This window comes from Oculina patagonica, chromosome 3, assembly GCF_052425735.1.
Source record: "Oculina patagonica isolate OP01 chromosome 3, crgOcupat, whole genome shotgun sequence".
NCBI lineage: Eukaryota > Metazoa > Cnidaria > Anthozoa > Scleractinia > Oculinidae > Oculina > Oculina patagonica.
The window spans coordinates 21,381,173-21,400,292 of record NC_135760.1 but is presented as its reverse complement, the minus strand read 5'-3'; the positions used below and the strand labels follow the sequence as shown (position 1 = coordinate 21,400,292).

Here is a 19,120-nt window from a genome sequence, read left to right as displayed (position 1 = left end):
CTAGACTGCTTGCAGTCTGTTTCTCTCTCGATGTCGGAGTGCGAGGCTGGGAGGGTTTAAGACGCGCGAGGAGGATTGGGGCGAGACAAGTGTGCGCGCGCGATCGAGGACCCAAGCTCCTTCTCATCCACCCGCCATGCGCCAGTCAACCAGTTTGCTCGCGTTCCTGATGTCGTTCCTGATTACCGCGTGCTCCGACCCTAAGAGACCTTAGAGAAAAGGCAGATTACCAGTAGTCTATATTTTTTTCTTTTTAAAGCTCCAGATAGCATCGAGTGCAATAGATAACGATAAACCCGCATGCGCAACATTTGAAATCCTGCCATGACGAATACGGCGACTATGACGTTTCAGACGTCACAAACGAAAGTTTAAAACTAAGATTCGCACACAAGTTTTGAAGATGATGCATTTTGAAGCTGCTTTATCGCCGCACCACACTGCCACTATTTTATAAAAGCCATCCTTTAGAATGGCCACTGGAAGTTTCACAAATTGTAGTCTTTTTTTTTTTCAAAGAACTCAGGCAGCAGCTTCAAGACTCAACAAGGTAAGTTTCTAAAGTTTTCGATTTAGATATAGGATAGGAACCGCGTGACACCCGTATAACTAGGAATTATAAATATATTTTTTTATATGATTGACTGCCGGCAGTAGGCAATACTGCCGATACACCAAATCCCCCTGGTGATTCCACGGGGCAAAGAAAATCTTGACCCCGCGTAAGTTCTCGATTTCCTGATTATCAAAAATTACATTTAAGCACGAGGATAAAACATTTTGATCCCTGTGCCTATACTTTCACCAAAGGTGTCGATCTATGATTGCGCTGATGCAGTTTCACGGTGAAATAAGGACTTTTGTGTTTGCGTCGCTAGAGAAGGTAACAAGGGTTTTTTCCCCACACCAAATCCCCCTGGTGAAGGAAGACTTACCCTTATAACATTAACCATGACGATTTGGCGATTACTCTACGGTGTTGAAGATCTTTGATGTATTTTATTACCGAATTTCCATAACTGTATTTTGCGTGCGTTTGGTCATGTGTTAAGCCGCGAGTTCCTTGTGCGTGTTCTCGTTCGTTACGCTGTGAGTTCCATGTGCATTTCTCGCGTGTTATGCCATGAGTTCCTTGTGTGTTTTCTCGTACGTTACACTGAGTTCCCCGTGAGTTCTTTGTGCGTTTTCTCGCGCGTTATGCCGTAAGTTTCCTGTATGTTTTCTCGTATGTCACTGTGAGTTCCCTGTGCGTTTTCTCGTATGTTACACTGTGAGTCCCTGTGCGTTTTCTCGTATGTTACACTGTGAGTCCCTTGCGTTTTCTCGTACGTTACAATGAGTTCCCCGTGAGTTCTTTGTGCGTTTTCTCGCGCGGTATGCCGTGAGTTTCCTGTATGTTTTCTCGTATGTCACTGTGAGTTCCCTGTGCGTTTTCTCGTATGTTACACTGTGAGTCCCTGTGCGTTTTCTCGTATGTTACACTGTGAGTCCCTTGCGTTTTCTCGTACGTTACAATGAGTTCCCCGTGAGTTCTTTGTGCGTTTTCTCGCGCGTTATGCCGTGAGTTTCCTGTGTGTTTTCTCGTATGTCACTGTGAGTTCCCTGTGCGTTTTCTCGTATGTTACACCCTTGAGTTCCCCGTGAGTTCAAATTTCCTGTGCGTTTTCTTTGGCGTATGTTACACTGTGAGTTTTCTCGTATGTTTTCCTGTGTTTTCTTGTACGTTACGCCGAGTTCCTTGTGCGTTTCTCGTATGTTATGCCCTCGTGCGTTATACCACGAGTTCCCTGGGTGTTTTCTCGTACGTTACGCCGTGAGTTCCCTGTGTGTTTTTCGTATGTTACACTGGGAATTACCTCCCTTTTTCTCGTGCATTCACTGGAAGTTCCCGTGCGTTTTTGTGCTACCGTGCGTTTTCTGGAACGTTATACCGTGAGTCCGTTGTGCGCTGCGTTCCCTTGTTTCCTCGTTGTTCCCTGTCCCTTTATCACTACATTGATTACGTTCCCCCTTAATACCGCTCACCTAGTGCTGCGCGGGGTTATTTCTTCATTCTCCCGTGTTCCACCAAACTCTCACACGTAAAGAGTAAATACCCTTGTGTAGCGTCTCCATCTCACGACAATCTTCAAACCGTAAGACTATACATGACTTCATTCCGACGAGTCGTTCCGGAATGAAAGTCATGGTCGTCGCCCTCAGTTATGTTCTCGGCACGTTGTCGTAAGAAAGAAGTGTTTTTGTTGCAGTGATACAAATTTTGTAATATTTAAGCAAACAATGGGCGACCACACTAGCTATATATAGGTTGGTGGGGGCGAGGGGTTGTTTTAAAGGTACGTCGGGGACGTTGGGTTTTGGTTTGTGTGCTGAGTCCGTCGTTCGTCCAATCAGCAATGCAAAAAAGCAATTTTTTTTTTTAAATGGAAACACGTCCTTCATAAACGTAGTGTGATCACTCAAGACCATTCGAGCTTCCAAGCAAAGTTGAAAATAAGAGACAACACAACTGTGAAGTTTGGTTTTAATATTCTAATTTGTTAAAGCATTCGTATTAGGAGGGATCATGGCTGCTTTTACGTTTAGCAAAACGAAAGCAACCATTAGCACGCTTAGTTACATGTCTCAGAAATTCTAACGTGACAGCATCAGTTGATTTGTTTCTTTTTAATTAACTTGCAGCAATGTATAATATTCCTGAGAAAATGGGCGTCTTTCATTGCGCGCTTATTAGTTTCATCGCCTACGAGAGAGATTCGAGTCGAAGAATTCCATACTTATGACTTTAGGCAACGGGCCATGCTGTGGAAATATGGAATTTTTCGGCAAAATCTCCGATGTATCCCTCGTGATCTCTGAAACATGCGGTAAAGAAAGACGTCTGTTTAAACAAGTAACACTCAAGCTAAATTTTATCTTCTTTTTAGATTTAGGGATAGGATCTAATCAAAGGTTGGCAAAAGCAGGAGATATAGAATTTGTATGGCTCATCCCCTAAAGAGTTAAAATGGAAAACAGTACTTAATAGCATTTTTCTATAAAAAAAAGGTCACTGTTTTTACAATTATTATCAAGACAGGGAAATAAAATTGACGTTTCGCAGAAAGCTCCCTCTTGTTCTAGATAAATAGTCTATCGTTTAACAACAACGTAAACTCACGCATATATCTGTCTGAACTTTCATTAATCTGAAATTTTGTGCGGCATCCATTCAGGAAGATTGCATCCGTATAAATGCCATCTGCTACTCAGTGAGGCGATTACGCGAACATTGTCCTTGCGGTAGCTGTGTTGCGCTGACCTTGTATGTTTATTATCATCAATATGACTCTGTTTTCTTTCTATGAAATGTTGTCTTGTAAAATATTTTTCGCTTCTCAGAGAAACCGTGACCGTTGCGTGACCGCTTCAAAACATCACGGCAATTTTACCTTGAACAACATATTTGTCGAAATTTCTTGTAAAAAAGCAATATTTAGCCGTATAACGCTGTACAATTACAATTAACAGTTAATTTATTGCGTTAGTCTTAAATAGCTCAAGTAGAAAAGCTTCAGTGGTTACATCACGCACAGCGCAAGTAGTAAATCTGTGTATAAAACAAGCATGGACGCCATGGAACATATTCGAGACCATCAAATTTTGGGTCATCGGTGGGCTTGTAAAAAAAACGGTGAACGATGAAATAAAACAGAAACGAATGGCACGTAAGAAATCAACGAAACGAGCTTGAAGAAAAAGGTGCTGTGACTATAATCTCTCCTCGGCATGGTGTGCTATGGTTTCCATCATTTCATCTACTGTGTCCGAAACGTCATCTTCGTTAAGTGCACACTCGCTAGGATCCTAAAAAATACATGGCGAAAAAAGCTTGGTGAAGATTATTGCAACAACACAGCTAAAACAGCAGTGCCACCAGCAACAAGAGAAAAAACTATACAACTATACTGGCAAGAGCAACAACAACAACAACAACAACAAGCACAACAACAGAAACAATAATGGCAAAATTACAAAAGCAACAACAACAACAGAAATGATATTGGAGATAAACTAATAATAAAGCCAAGATCCGAGCTAGGATCCGAGTTAGAATTCTAACTCTAACCCTAACCCTTATTCCTATTATAACAGCTTACCGCAAGCAACCCAACTAGGCTAACCGAACGCTATTTAACCGAGTGCTTTTCAGGCTAACCGGAGCGCTAGTTAGCTACCTGGCTCGGACCCTAGCTCGTCCTGGCTCTATCCTAGCTCGGATCCTGGCTCGAAGTTAAGGTATCCTCACGGTATTGGCAACAACAACAACAAAAACAAGAACAGAAACAATAATGGCAAGAACAACAACAACAACAACAAAGAGAAAAAAATCAATGACAAAAAGAACAGAAACAACAATAATGGCAAGAAGAAGAAGAAGAAGAAGAAGAAGAAGAACAACAACAACAACAACAACAATAATCAATACTGCTGACAAGAACAACAACAGCACGAGCAGTAACAACAGAGGATGAAGAGAGCAAAGCAGTACAGAGCTTGTAACTTTCGTGCTCTGAGTATACTGTGTGCATTAATTTAACTCACCTGTTGAATAAGACGAAGCAGTTTTGTGGCATTCCTTCTCAGATTTAACAATTTCGTTGTTGCCGTTTCTTTTTCGATATTTGCCTTCTTCAGGCGTTCCTCGACTTCTGCAACCTTTTCCAGGGCTTTTTCGCTCTGCTTACGAAAACCATCAATCAACTGAAATTGTACATTTCAAAGGATTATTTTACAGGTTGTAACAACGATAGTGTTATAATGGTTATTAATTTCCTTACAGCACTGTAAAGGCTGTTTAGTATTTTGTTATTACTGGACAAAGGCCTTTATAAACGTATTCTCCAATCCGGCTGCGTATATTAAGATAAGTACAAACCCAACCTTTCTTGAAACGCAAACTTCCTTTTAAAGAAAGGGGTTTTCACTTGAGTGTCGAACGTTAGTCACGTTTGTATTGTTTTTTTTTTATTACTTAGCTAAGCTAAATGATTGGTTTCAAAATCTCACGCCACTTTCTCAACCAATTAGAAGTAAGGGACGGACCATTACCTTTTTTTTTGGAGGGGAGGGGGGATCAAGAATCCTGAAAAAACAAATTGTTTGCAAAAGCAAAAAAATCCCAAATAATGAAAAAAATTGAGTATTAAGGTTTCTCTCCAAAGATTGAAAACAGTTTGAATTTGTAAAACTAAAGCGTATCATACATTAGTCTGGTTTCTTTGCGACGAAAGACCATTTACCTCCGTGAGTCCTTTTTCGTAGTGATCAAAGAAACCTTCCTGTAAACAAAGGGAAATTAAGGCGTCAGAGGTTGATGTTCTTTTTCTTCTTTAAACAACGTAATTACATGTGATGATAAAGCAACTTTGCCTGAAAATGATGTTTGCAGACTCCTTACAACTAAATGGCCCGATAACAAGATACAGCTGTTTGTTTGTTAGTTTGTTTTGGCTTGGTTTTGGTACGACTTTGCCTTTTCTTAAACCTCTTGGTCCCGATTTGGGCAGAACGCCGTAATCTATTGCTTTCAAGGTTTACGGTCATTCCCTAGTATTGCATTGCGCATCCCAACAGCGCATAATTTCACGCGTGATAAGCGCGCGCGCATTAAAAAATGGCGGCTTTTTCTTTAAGGCTGGACTTCCCCAAAGGCAAATCATCATATCATATTCTCGAAAACGAGCACGGTAACCTACTAGTAATACGTGACTCGCAGGGCCTCGCGAAGCTCTGGGTTATTGTTGCCTAGTAACGGACAAAATACAGCAGACAGAATACAAACAGAAACTGAACAACAACAAACTGCACGATTACAGATACTTCTTTCTCTAGAATAAACGTGGAGCAATTCTCAGAGTAGAATAAGAAATAATCGTCGGAAACGTGAATTTAGCAATCCTGTAATCTATATATATTTAGTTTAATACATTTTTATAAAGTTGTAATAATACACGTAATTCAGTCCAAGGACTGCTAAGTGTTACAGTTTTTAATAAACGATACTTCTTTCTCTTCTAGTTTGGCAAAAATCTCAGTGCATGTTTTATTTCAGTGGAATAACCTTAAAAGCTGCATTTGGGCGAAGCGTATCACTAACTAGAGTCCACCGCATTGACCGTTATGACATAGCGCCTCACTATTTTAAGGTTAGGCAGACGTATTTTATCAATATCGCTTCATTTCAGCATCCAAACTAAACACAGAGTTCATACACGTTTTCAGGCCAAAAATTCAAGGACTTTTCTCAAGGACTTTCCAGGACCCTTCTTAGAAATTTCAAGGACTTTTTTCATGAAATTTACCCCAAATCAACGATTTCCAGTCTGTTGTGCAGTTGATGTGCTTGCTAAAGAACTAAAAGAATCGCTTATTTTGGTAGTCTTCTCATTCCTTGAAGCCTTTTGACATTCAATAAAAAATCAAGGACTTTCAAGGACCGAAAACCGTTTTCAAGTACTTTCAAGGCTTTGAAATCGAACTTCTGAAATTCAAGGGTTTTCAAGACGCGTATGAACTCTGTGAACAATAATTGACCAAAATCAGTTAAAAATAATTCATACCAGATGGAATTTCCTCAGTTCCTCAGCGCTCATGTCCTTGATGTCGTCTTTTTTTAAGTGAAATGATGGAGGAGCAAAGTAGCAAAGACAGCGTCTACAATAAAGAAAATTTATAAATAAATGGTGAGTGTTAGGTGCCAAATCACTGATAATAAAAGCATACTATTGTCAAACCTTAGCATGCCAGCGAATTCTTGCACAGCAGGCGGCTCCTGTTCTGTCACTGCAGTTTCATCTGACATGGAGGACACTCTGTTGTCCTCCGGCGACTGGACCGCTGCCATAGTCGGTTGCTGCGGCCGCTGCGGCTTCTGCTGCTGTGGTTGCTGATTAGGTGGCGTCTCAACAAACGTTGAGCTTGGAACCTCACGAGTGGGGCTGGGTGACTTAGGAACTGGTGCTTCCACGGGCTGAAAATAAAGTGCAATACGTTCACTTTTGATCGCCAAACATTAACCACTTCAGAAATCTTCTAGCCAAGCAACAAATATTTTGTTAGTTGTTTTCCAAGCTTTGCCTGTCAAGCAATCTAGAACTGCAACTTCATTTGCGCGTTCATAAGGAATAGTCTGTGCCAGGCGTATAAATGGAACGCCGAGTCTTCAACATCGAAATGATAATAATATATGCTGCCAACACTGCGAGATTGCTATGAATTTCATTATTTCATTAAATGGCACGAACGCTTGACCAACAAGACTTACTTGTAGTACTCTTAAGTCTTCACTGGGATGGTCAAACCTGCAAACAAAAACGAGGTTTAATCAGCGTCGCGACTGCAACAAATAACTAAAACTATTAGAAAGTCGTTTGTCAGTTCCCCAGTTCATGCTTGTTTGCGTTTTTTACAACGTAAAGTCAATATATGCTTTGGAAGATGTAGCTCCCTTGGTATTCTGCCTCTGTTCAGACACGATCTAGTTACAGTGTGATTCGTTTCCTTGTTTGTTTATAATAATCAACCAATACATTATTTTCCTTATTAATGATGCTTAACTGTATATTTCCCTTTTGGTTCCATCATTCTGCACACTTACCATTTGTCATATTTGTCCTTGGGGTACATGTCAAACTTGACACGGACCCTGCACGATGTCCCTTTCTTCGGTTTAACAGCAAATACTGTACCAATGTACCTAGACACCGCAAAACGAGTACAGTTTAACATTAAAACATACAAATTTGATAACAAGCACACTCTAAAGTAAGTTCCCTTTAACACCCCCCTCCCCCTTTCGCTTGAGGGTTACTGTTCATCTATACTCTATGAAAGAGAACTTACCATTTAGAATTATCAACTCGCGCTTCCACTTTGGTTCCCTTGGGAACTAACAAGAGAAAGAGAAATGTGTAAGCAGGCGTTCTACTGGAATGCTCGTAGAGAGAAAAAGCTTCACGTTCAAACGGCAAACGTTAGAAAGCCGCTGATTCTGTTTACTTTTTATCGAATTGTTGAATAAATGTATTAAAAAAATAGGAAGTAATTGACCTATTCACACCAAACACGATACTTCTCATTTAAAGCAAAAGTTCGTCTTTTGCCCTTCGCTGGAAAAACAAACGTGAAGCTTTATCTCTCGAATGTTCAGGCACTTGAACCAACACACCCGATATGCATTTTTACATAGTGAATATCAAACGTTGCTTACAATCTTGCTGCTGAAAATTTCGAGGTTCATCACGATTATATTCTTGATACTGTAGGGGGAAACGAGAAATAAATCGATTGCTGTTCTTACGTGTTGTTCCTTCGCTCTCTCCTTCGCTACTCCACTCCATGAGCTGTTCCATTTCTAGTTGTTCTTGCTCCGTTCTCTCTTTCATTGTGCGTTGCTCTTCTTGTCTCTGTACCTCTGTTGTCTGTTCTACTTGTTTCGGTTCTTCTCTCCTCGATTCTGCTCGCGGCTCTGATCGTCGCCTTGTCTGCTGCTCTCGTTGCTCCTGATTTTCTTTCTTTGTAACAGTCTGCGGGAATAACCAAGAGGGTTCCATATCATGGACAACAAACTACGACACAACTTTATTTATTGATGGCCTACGAGTTGTTCCCTTCGAAGTTTACATAAACAAGAAGCCCTAGTCCATATATAAGCAACCTTTTCACGGGAAGGGATGTCACACATAACACACATAACATCTCCTATAACACTAGATGTGTCAAAGAAGGAAAAAAGAAGAAAAGTGCTTTTCGATGGACTCTAGTGTCTGCTTTGGTTTGTGTTAAACAATTTGTCCAACATGGTCCAACTAATCGTGGCGAACATGCTGTTTTTCAACCACTGATTAGAAGCAGAAGCAATCAGGATCACGCGCGCTTCGTCGCGCTTTGCACTGGTTGCAAGCATTTTCTCCTTTATTGTTGAATTTTGGATGGTTCATTGAATGGATGGTCTTGATTTCAAAAGTCATATATATTCTAAAACCACTCTACTGACGTTCATACCTTCGCTGGCGGTGCGTCACTTTTCTTCCGTTTGGCCTGTACAACCTGAAAGGTAAAAGATCATTGTTTGTACCTAGAAGAGTTCAATTACCCTTACACCTAATACACTCTCAGTAGCATTCACAAAACTAACCTCATCAGCAGGCCGAGATTCTACATTTCGTCGTTTCAGTTGCTGAGAAAGAAAGATAACAATTCAAAATTAATGCACTGGTGTATTTCATCAACCCTTAACAACTAAATGCTAATATTTCGCCATGCTCTGTCGAATTCTGGCGCCTGTTTTTATGATCAACTCGGTCTTAACCAAGACTGACCTCGTTGGAAGGTTTTATCGATCTACTTTCTGGCTCCGGCTTTGTTCTTTTACTTTCTGACTCCGGTTTTGTTTTTCTACTATCTGCCTCCTGTTTTGTTCTTCTTTTTTTCTCCCTCCGTACTGTCCGCAACTGGTCTCTTCGGCACTCGCCGCTGTGTAAAATAAATTTAAGTTGTTCAGCACAAACATAAGTTCATAGATTCCCGATCCAAAGCGGAATTCATTGGTCATTGTTTCCTACCTCTGCGCTGTCACTTTTGGAAGAGTTCGAGCTCTCGGCCGATGAGGTCCTTTCAACCTGAATAAGAAACAAATGATGCCAAAGTAAGCAAAGAGATTTACAGTCAACTCCCTCGGAATTCATCTGCAGCTTGAGTTGACACGATAATGTAGCAAGAAAATAAAAAGAGACCGCCAAGCCCACGCACATTTCACAACAACTTGTGTTTGTTTAGACTCTTTTACAGCCGTTACTGGGATTGTCACGCTAAGAAGCGTTGCGTGACAGCCACTCAACGACTTCAAAATAGATTTCTCTTTTGCCAGTTTGGCCAGACAGACAGTACTTTTCATTTTTCTTGTGTATGAAATAGTTGCACAAATCATATAAAACAGCAGATCTTGTTTTGAACAACTGCACTGCACTTATATAAGTCCAGAAGAATTGAACTTGTATTTAGCACAAAACTTGTATTTAGTAAAGCCAAAACACTAAGGTTAGTACCTTCTTATGCACTGTAGCTTGTGGTTGTATTCTAACACTTTCTTCTTTTGGTGGTACTTTACGCTGAAAAGGAATGAAAGTAGGTGTTACAATGAATAAAAGGTAAAAGGTCAAGTCTGTATTCGGGGCAAAGTAGCTCACGCCGCCAAAGCCTTTCCCGGTTTGCGTAGCATGAAGCGACTGACTGGGAAATACCTTTCTCTCATCCTCAAGCAGAAATTAACATTTTTTAGCGCATATTTACAGTGAAACGAACTCAACCGGGGCCACCCAACGTTTTTTAGCCAATCACAAGACGAGTTCAAAACAAAAGAACTGGAGTTCCTTGGTCAGGGGACCAATCACAGTGAAGAGCAATTTTAACTCTTCGCTTGACTGAATACGATACGAAGGCACGATAAAGTGTTGTTTTTACGGCAAAATATAATTTTGTTCATTTCGTTTACGGTTAAGGCGAAAGTCTGCCAGTAATTTGGAACACTCAGAACACTGGACGGAATCAACGTAAATACGTTTACCGAATTACGGCCGCGAATATTTTTGAAGACTCAAAGGATTCAGCGTATCACCGAATTACGGCGAGCAATTTTGAAGACTTCGAAAGACTGAACGAAGTGATGAACGGAGCGAAATAAATTTACCGGCCGATTCACGGCCAGCTCAACATTTTCCGAAAGACGGCTTGGAATGTCGAAGACGAAAGATTGGATAATTTATCGAATATTACGGCCGGGAGTTTTGAAGACGCAACGTAAATATAAAATTTACCGAAGCATGATCGGCTATAAAACTTACAATATGCCACACATTTTCCAAAACACGGCCGGGAATGTCGAAGACGAAAGCTTATGTCAGTTTTCCTCGAATTTGCGGTCGACATTTTTGAACACAAAACGGGCTCAACGTAAAAATAAATTTACCAAATTACAGCCGCTAACAAGTATGCGTGAACCTGTCACGTTTCTGCACGTTTTGTTGAGTTTTATCCTGCGATGAATATTTATGGTTTGAAATGTTCGCCGTTGTAATTTGTTCATTAGGTACAATGTTCTTTTTATCACTGTATCACTGTATATATATCACTGATGTAATACACTGAGTTTATCTCTTTGTCGACCGGTGTTGATTCGCTTCGGCAAATATATATACTGGTTCGAGGAAAAGCCGTTTCGTCTTCACAGTTTCAGCCGGTGTCAATTCGGTAAATAAATTTGTGTCGAGTCCGTTTTGTCTTCATTCCAGGCGCAGGCCGTGCTATTTTCGTTAAATCCGTTCAGTCTTCAAAATTCCCGGCCGTCATTCGGTAAACTTATTTACGTTGATTCCGTCTAGTGTTCTAAATTACCGGCAGACTTTCGCCTTAACCGTAAACGAAATGAAGAAAAATATATTTTTTCCGTAAAAACAACACTTTATCGTGCCTTCGCATCGTATTCAGTCAAGCGAAGAGTTAAAATTGCCCTTCACTGTGATTGGTCCCCTGACCAAGGAACTCCAGTTCTTTTGTTTTGAACTCGTCTTGTGATTGGCTAAAAACGTTGGGTGGCCCCGGTTGAGTTCGTTTCACTGTAATTGTTTATCAGATCAGTTACTTTCCGTGCTATGGACGATTATCGATTTAGATAGAATAAAGCAGGACTGCAAATAATCCCAAGTGTGGTCGGACATGGTGTCTGGACAATTTTTTGATCGTAAATCCTTTTACGGCAATGATGAATAAAAATCGTGAATAAAATGAATAAAGATGGTGTCTTAGTAGGACATATGTCCTTTCAAGTGAAAAAAATTATTTGCAGCCCTGACAAAGTGTTAGTTAGTCGAAATTCTAGAGCAATGTGGCTTTACGGTACCTCCATTTGGTTGAGCTTTTCTTGCCTCTTTCGGATGCCTTCTTCCAACTCCTTTTGCTTGTCCTCTTCGGTTTTAATTTGCCTCTGTAGTTTTCCTTCAGAAATTGTAACTTTCTGCTCGGGGCGATCACAACTGTTAGAGAACAGCATCTTACAGTAAGTGCCAAACGGCTAATACGTTTATTTTGCCACTTAATTAACACGTTTTGATGGTGACAACGATAACACATTACAAGAAAGGCGTGTTATCGGATGGTATCCTGAATCGCTTGATGAGATGTTTTTGATGCCATTGCCCTGGCGGATATAGCAGCGATCAATAGCAATCTTCATAGCGTCATATACCGTTAATGATCTTATAAACGCCCGGGGCGTTTTTTAAATTTTAGGGGTCCTAAGGGAGGTGTTAAATAGATATGAGGCGTTTATTAGAGAGATTTCACTTTAACCGTAACAACGTCAACGAAACAAAAACGTCGCGCACTTTGCGGAGTAAGATAAAAAACAGAGTTGGTGAGTGGGAGACTAATCTATTCTGCGCTAATGCAAAGCCTAGAGATGTCGTTCATAGTTCGATATCGATGTTTTCATCGTCATCAGGGTCAACGATGTTGGCGTTGTTGGCCTCAGTCTTCGATGTCCGAGTCAAGCAAAAAACTCACTACCATATTGCGTGATTTTACTTTATGGAGCATTTCCTTGGTTTTTCCTTGAGGTGATTCTTGGAGGGGGCGTCTATCGGACACAGGGCGTTTATTAGAGGGTTTTTACTGTATAAGGAGGGAGAGTGGTCCACGCGCGTTATGCTCACAATGGAAAACACTGTTACAAACAAACCTGCTGTATGTTGAGTCCGGGTGCATGGCACAGCACCAATCGTCGGGCAATTCACGACCGATAATTTTCTGTGAAAACGGCAACACTCGCCACTTGAGGCAAATGTCTAGAGAAACAAGAAACAGATTTCGTGAACACTTTTAATCGCGAGGCTCATAATTCAGATTTATTCCCTCGCCACTGGACGGCGTATTTTTGAGGTGTTTTTCGGTTAGCTAAAGGGACTATGTCACAGATCATTTAAACAGATTTTTGAACAGCCATAATTTAAATTTGTGTCGTAGGAAACTTAAAAATAATGCTCTATTTTTATTAGCAATTGCTATTTTTAGAGCACTAAGACTGTTAAAAAGCGCATTTGGCTGTGAATGGCTCGGATGGAAATGGATTGCAATTTGAAAACGTTGGCCAACGTTTTCAAGTGGTTTCCGAGCGCCTTAAAAAATCGATAGTTATAGCCGAAGTTTGATTTCTTTCCCCAGATAAAGGTTATATCTTCAGTTAAATGTTCAAAGATAATGTTTTTAATGGGTAAAGTTGGCTACCACATATCAGAACAGTTTAGACCAAAAATCTGCGAAATCCCCGTGACATAGTCCCTTTAAACTAATCTACCCTCAACGGTAGTCTAAGACAACTGGTGCGCTCGTCTCCAGAGATCCACCTTGTGTACCACAAGTGTTGGATCACTGAGGTGGGAAAAATAGGAGCTTTCTCCCAGTATCCACATAGCTTGTACCCTGGGTGCCAGAGATTTTTCTTGCGCGGTTTCCAGTGTCGGTCATGTCTCTATATTGTGACCTTCGGCCGCCGAAGACTAATCCACTGGGCGCGAGAAAAATCCTCTAGCATCCAGGGTACATACCTTGCGCAGTGCTGACGAACACTTACCTCGGCCTTGATAATTATCAATATTTTCCTTTCTTCGTGGTATAAATATATTAAAAAGTTTACGGATAGATGCAACAAATAAATGTAACAAATAAGATAGAACAAGTTAGAAATACTCCCGCCATACAAAACACGCTCATCAGTCCTCGACAAATTATGACTTTTTTTTATCTCTTTCATCGTACAATGGACAACGCACAAGCCGTGGTAGTTTTAGTTTTGACTCGAACTGAACCGCACTCTGGAACTTCAAACTGAAAACCGCCAGAACCGAGGTGAAATATCGCAGTGAATCGCGTATCGCGACCAACCGTTACACCCCCAATCGAGTCGTTAATTAATGCACAATCTAAACGAGTAATTTCTTTTAAATAATAAAATGACATCATTTACGTACCACACTGTACATTTATCGGTAACTGCATCGCTCTTTTTCTCACAAATTTCTGATCCATGGAAGGACCATCCGTCCATTTACTACCTACGTAGCCGAACCCCTCCCTGTGAAAGGATAATTATTGGGAAAAGATCAGTATTAACTTAAAGTGTATATGACATGAAAAATATTTTCTGCTAATTTGAAAGGCCTTTCGAAATACAGAAGAATGGCGTTTTTCTTTTCGAAATATCTTTTTTCGTTTCAGAGATATTGACGCTTTTGTATTATGCAAATTAGATCAGTGATGATGTCACAAGATTTGACTCTAAAAATGGTAAAATACTGAATAAACAATATCTCTAAAACTATTAAAGCAGTGTTCTTGGAACTTGGCACCACAAATGTGCATCACAAAAGAAACAAAATGTTACTCTTAGGGGCTGTTGCCATGACAACAGTTTTGCCGCTTGTGCTGTCTCAATAAAAACTGAAATTCCCAGTTTTTGTCTTAAACCAAGAACCATCTAGCGCAGCCAAACCAATGGTGGGAATTAAGGCAATATGGGAACTATGTCTGTTCTAAGCAGGACCCTTTGTCTCACTTTAGAGGTCAGATATGGGGATATTTGTCTTTTTGACAGAGAGAGACTGGAGCTGAAAGAGTTGCTATGGCAACAATACTAAGGGTGTCATTTTGTTCCTTTTGTGATGCACATTTGTGGTGCCAAGTTTCAAGAACACTGCTTGAATAGTTTTAGAGATATTGTTTATTCAGTATTTTACCATTTTTAGAGTCAAATCTTGTGACGTCATCACTGATCTAATTTGCATAATACAAAAACGTCAATATCTCTGAAACGAAAAAAGATATTTCGAAAAGAAAAACGCCATTCTTCTGTATTTCGAAAGGCCTTTCAAATTAGCAGAAAATATTTTTCATGTCATATACACTTTAATGACTCAAATAGTACGGTGAAAAAATAAAGATATTCATATCTCGTCGAATATTACAAAGAGCTTACCAGAACTTTGTCACCCCTTGCTCTGTTGGAAGAAACGAGAGACATGTTAGAACGTAAGAAACATTCTTTAATTTAAAGCATTTTGTGTTCACACAATTGTTATCTTTTCTTAACTTGGCAAAAGACGAAGACGGGAGATTCTCGCCCAAACAACTATTATAGGAAATTTACGCTTCATGAAATTAACGCGAATTTCAAAAGTTCGCGTTAATTAAGTCCCGTTAATTTTTGTTAACGTTAATTTCTGCGCCGTTAATTAAGTGAAGCGTTTATTTCCGCGACCTTAATTTCCATTTTTTGGCTTCAATTTCTCGATACAGTCCAGACGTTCTAATCTCCTCGCTCTTATCTCCTCATCAGGGTGGAAATTTACCAGTATCACTGAAACTGTGAAGAACGCTCGAAGCGGTCAGATTCCTTCGCTTTTTTCGTGTGTGAATAAATCTCTCTTTGCTGACCTGTATTTTATTTTTATTTAATGCTAATGTAAACTGGCTGCCTGGCGCCACTAGCCTCTATGGTTATTCCAGGCAGCCAGTACTCTTACTTTTACTTAATTACTTTTGTATTAATATTTCTTTGTAAGGCAAGAGTAAATTAAAGATTGTTTTTGTATTTGTTGTGCCATTTTGGCGGGAAAAGAGTCGTAGCCTTCGCCTTTCAATTTAACTACAGTTGATCCTCTAGTGGCGGACACTTAGTCAGGGTGACAGCCAAATACAAACACCACATTTTCAACCTCAGATAACCGGATACCTTTTTTGACGGGACATCAATCTCGTACCTCGAGCCTTCGTTCCTTACTGCGCAAGCTTGACGACACGAGCAACTCTCGAAAGTTCCTTCGCAGGATCGATTTTGCCGGAAGTAAACTCCAAAAGGTTCGTTGAGTCATCTTTTTGACAGCTTTCGGAATTCCAATCAGAACTTTTCAGGGTCGCTCGTTTCCCGGCCGCTTGTCAAGGGGAACGAAGACTTTGGGTACGAGGTTGGACGGAACTGTTTCTCTGTACTTCGAAGAGTATCGTGGGCTCAAACAGTACCAGTCTCCTTCGCAGCCGTTATTTGGAGCGTCACGTCACACTCCTTTTGCGTGACGACCCGAACAGTGGCTGTGGACTACTAACAGTACCAAGGGCCGAGAAGGCAGACACAGAATGAGCAAAGTGAACTAACCCACTTACTTTCGATTTGCGAGTCTTTCCAATACTGCTCTAAATGCTCCCCTAACGCTCTGTGTAAGTGTTTAAATTCCTGTGGAAGGGACGAGGGTCGTATCGTTAGAGCAAAATTGTACAGAATGTGAAATATTTTTAACTAAAATATGATGCTAACGTACGAACGAATGACATGTTACGGATGGTCCAATAGGCCATTTCTTAGTTACCCTTTGCCTCTGGTTCAAAACGAGTCTACGTGCAAAACTATTCAAATGAAATGAGTTCGATTTGCATGAAAATGGACCTGGAAGTTAAACTCATTTTCATATTAATGCATGGTTCTTTTACGCTTGAGTAGCGTCAAACTACATGAAAATAAAGCAAGCAAAGGTGATCTTTCAAGATTCTTATACCTTTCCGTCCGCAAAATCTTGCTTGTTGTGGGTGGGTTCCAGTACAAGATACGGGACATCTACTACACCTAACGGAAGTAACACAATAGAAAAATAAATAACGCACGTCCTGTTGTGGATGATCAAGATCACGTTTATCACGCATGCTTTGCTTGTAATATCAGAACGAAGAAGAAGAGAGTCTCACCTACGATTCCGTGGCATTTCCTGCAAAAGCGAAAGACATTAGGTTAAAACCTCTACTCAAAATGCCATATCAAATCTAAGAACATTCAAAGGAGGTAATTAAAAATACATATATACCAGAATAAAGACGATGAAAATCAAAGCTAAAGCAGAGGTGATAGATAACTCAATTTCTACCGAAAAGTCAAAGAAAACAAGAGCTTGTTACAGCCATACTTACACTCCTCCATCTTGCTGCGGCCCAACTTTTTCGTACATCCTTATTAACCTATGAAATAAAAGTGATATCTAACTGAAGTGTTGACAGAAGGTCATTATAATCATTCCTTGGCACCGAAATGGAAAGGGGTTTCCACTTATTAGATACGACTCCCGCTCCGACTTCTTGCAAACTTTATGGTGCGTTAAGCCCTAACCAAACGGCAACGAAAGTAGACGCAAGTTGAAAACTTGCGTCCACTTGCGTCTCCGTTTGGCGTTGACTTGCGTACACTTGCGTTGACTGGCGTTCACTTTGGTCGAGATGAAATTTGCACTCAAGTTAACGCAATTTTTTCACCGTTTGAATGACACTTCGTAGCATTATAAAATGACTTTTTGCAAAACTGCGTGCACTTACGACTAAACTTGTGTGTCCGTTTGGTCACCCAACGCAAGTATGTACGCAAGTTGAACTAGCGACTACTTGCGTTCAGTAGCGTTACCGTTTGGCCATTGCTTTACAAATGCACTGACTTAATAACTGTCCCACAACACTACATCTTCCCACTTAAATAAACGTTCTAGAAGGTGAAAAAAGGGTACTATTTATGGTAACCTACCGACTGCAGTTGTAAATGAACATGCCGAAACACCGGCGATTCTCAATACTGAATCCAAATGTAAAGTTGAGCGTTTTGGGTTCCTTCATTGACCTACAGAGAACAATCGAACAATAAACTTAACACAGCTTTAACAGAAAACGCAGAATACAGTCAAACCCCTTGAGAACAAACACCTTCGTGGCCACTATTTGGTGTCCGTAATAGAGAAAGTCCATATAGCGAGAGTTATTTTCAGTAATTCTTTATTCGCCGGGACTTCAACTCCCGTTCGTAATAACGGGGTGTTCGTAATAGTGAGGTGTCCGCAAAGCGAGAGTTGCCTGTTATTATGGATTAACAGACAAGAACTTAAATGTCTTAGTCCCGCCGTTTCTTCATTTGCTGAAAGGATTCTTTTAATGGCTCACTTTCAGCGGCGGCGGTAGGGCGGGGGGGGGGGGGGAGGAGGGGATTGGACTGTTATCGGAGGGATTTTTGTGTCGGAGATTTGGAGTGCTTATTATTAATTAATTACTTATTGTCATTGTTATTATCATTATTACTTTTGTAAGATAAATTTCTGGCGGCATATTAAACTGATACGTACTTTTTCTTTGCATCCGCAATATTTGTCTTCATTCTGGCCTCTCCTCTTGCTTCAGACGCAAGTGCTTGTGCCTTCCTCAGCTCCACCTTGTTCAAAAACGAAATTACGATTAGACGCGAAAAAAACACCATGAAAATACCGCTACTACTTCTATAACAAGACGGAAGAAGAAAGGCATTGACGGGTTGGCGTGTAAAAGTGCTAAAACAACAAAGTTTGTAGTTTATAACTACTTTTTTAGTGCCCATCCTGAAGTTGTGCAACTGCGCATACATAGCAATTCTTGTCTGGAAGCCAAAATTGTCCAGTCGGGGAAACAAGTGCCAGTTGATTGCGACATCACTTCTCCGAGAAGTGACTGAGCCTGCGGTTTTCGGACCAGAATTTGCTAAGCAACATGACGTATTTATACGCGCGACGGCTTTCGGAGTACTCGTGAGCGCACGCACTAGTTTTTGATTGGATGAAATAATTCGGAAATTCTTCGAGTGCTTCAACGTAGAATTGCCAAAACTGGCACTTATTTCCCCGACTGTGTCAGTACGGACAGTACGTGCCTTTGTAATTTCGGGTATCCATGTAAGAAAAACATTAAAAAAAAATCTGATACCCTTTTATCTTTCGAAGTTTGTTCCGCCTGTTTCTGAAGTTCCCTGAAAAATAATATCGAAGAGTGATATTACTGAATCGTACTTAACGTAAAGTATTAACGCGTTTAACCTTACTGCTGCATTGCTCAAATCTAGTGTTTAATCGTTTTGACAATCAGCAATCGACTTCCACAGAAAAGAACTTGAAAGAAGAAATATCTTCGAACTAAAAGACAAAAACATACATCTGTCGCACGTTATTTACAAAGGCACATGTAATTGTGGACAAACATG

General features: G+C 40.4%; 1 protein-coding gene across 1 annotated transcript in view; it reads right to left on the bottom strand.

The window, feature by feature from the left end:
* Positions 1-2,507: 2,507 nt before the first annotated feature.
* LOC144645503 (ATPase MORC2A-like) overlaps positions 2,508-19,120 on the bottom strand; it is a 49,268-nt gene continuing 32,655 nt past the window's right edge. The window contains exons 16-41 of the mRNA XM_078505094.1: positions 18,847-18,889; positions 18,237-18,322; positions 17,648-17,740; positions 17,047-17,094; positions 16,828-16,847; positions 16,641-16,708; positions 16,252-16,321; positions 15,068-15,089; positions 14,064-14,167; positions 12,776-12,881; positions 11,939-12,071; positions 10,089-10,151; positions 9,606-9,662; positions 9,476-9,516; positions 9,363-9,393; positions 9,179-9,220; positions 9,046-9,090; positions 8,342-8,567; positions 7,885-7,930; positions 7,640-7,738; positions 7,307-7,343; positions 6,777-7,012; positions 6,603-6,696; positions 5,283-5,321; positions 4,585-4,743; positions 2,508-3,846 (exon numbers count right to left, since the gene is read on the bottom strand). Of these exons, the coding sequence (XP_078361220.1) occupies positions 3,751-3,846; positions 4,585-4,743; positions 5,283-5,321; positions 6,603-6,696; positions 6,777-7,012; positions 7,307-7,343; positions 7,640-7,738; positions 7,885-7,930; positions 8,342-8,567; positions 9,046-9,090; positions 9,179-9,220; positions 9,363-9,393; positions 9,476-9,516; positions 9,606-9,662; positions 10,089-10,151; positions 11,939-12,071; positions 12,776-12,881; positions 14,064-14,167; positions 15,068-15,089; positions 16,252-16,321; positions 16,641-16,708; positions 16,828-16,847; positions 17,047-17,094; positions 17,648-17,740; positions 18,237-18,322; positions 18,847-18,889 (2,104 nt within the window). The 3' untranslated portion in view covers positions 2,508-3,750. The remainder of the gene's footprint in view (positions 3,847-4,584; positions 4,744-5,282; positions 5,322-6,602; positions 6,697-6,776; positions 7,013-7,306; positions 7,344-7,639; positions 7,739-7,884; positions 7,931-8,341; positions 8,568-9,045; positions 9,091-9,178; positions 9,221-9,362; positions 9,394-9,475; positions 9,517-9,605; positions 9,663-10,088; positions 10,152-11,938; positions 12,072-12,775; positions 12,882-14,063; positions 14,168-15,067; positions 15,090-16,251; positions 16,322-16,640; positions 16,709-16,827; positions 16,848-17,046; positions 17,095-17,647; positions 17,741-18,236; positions 18,323-18,846; positions 18,890-19,120) is intronic.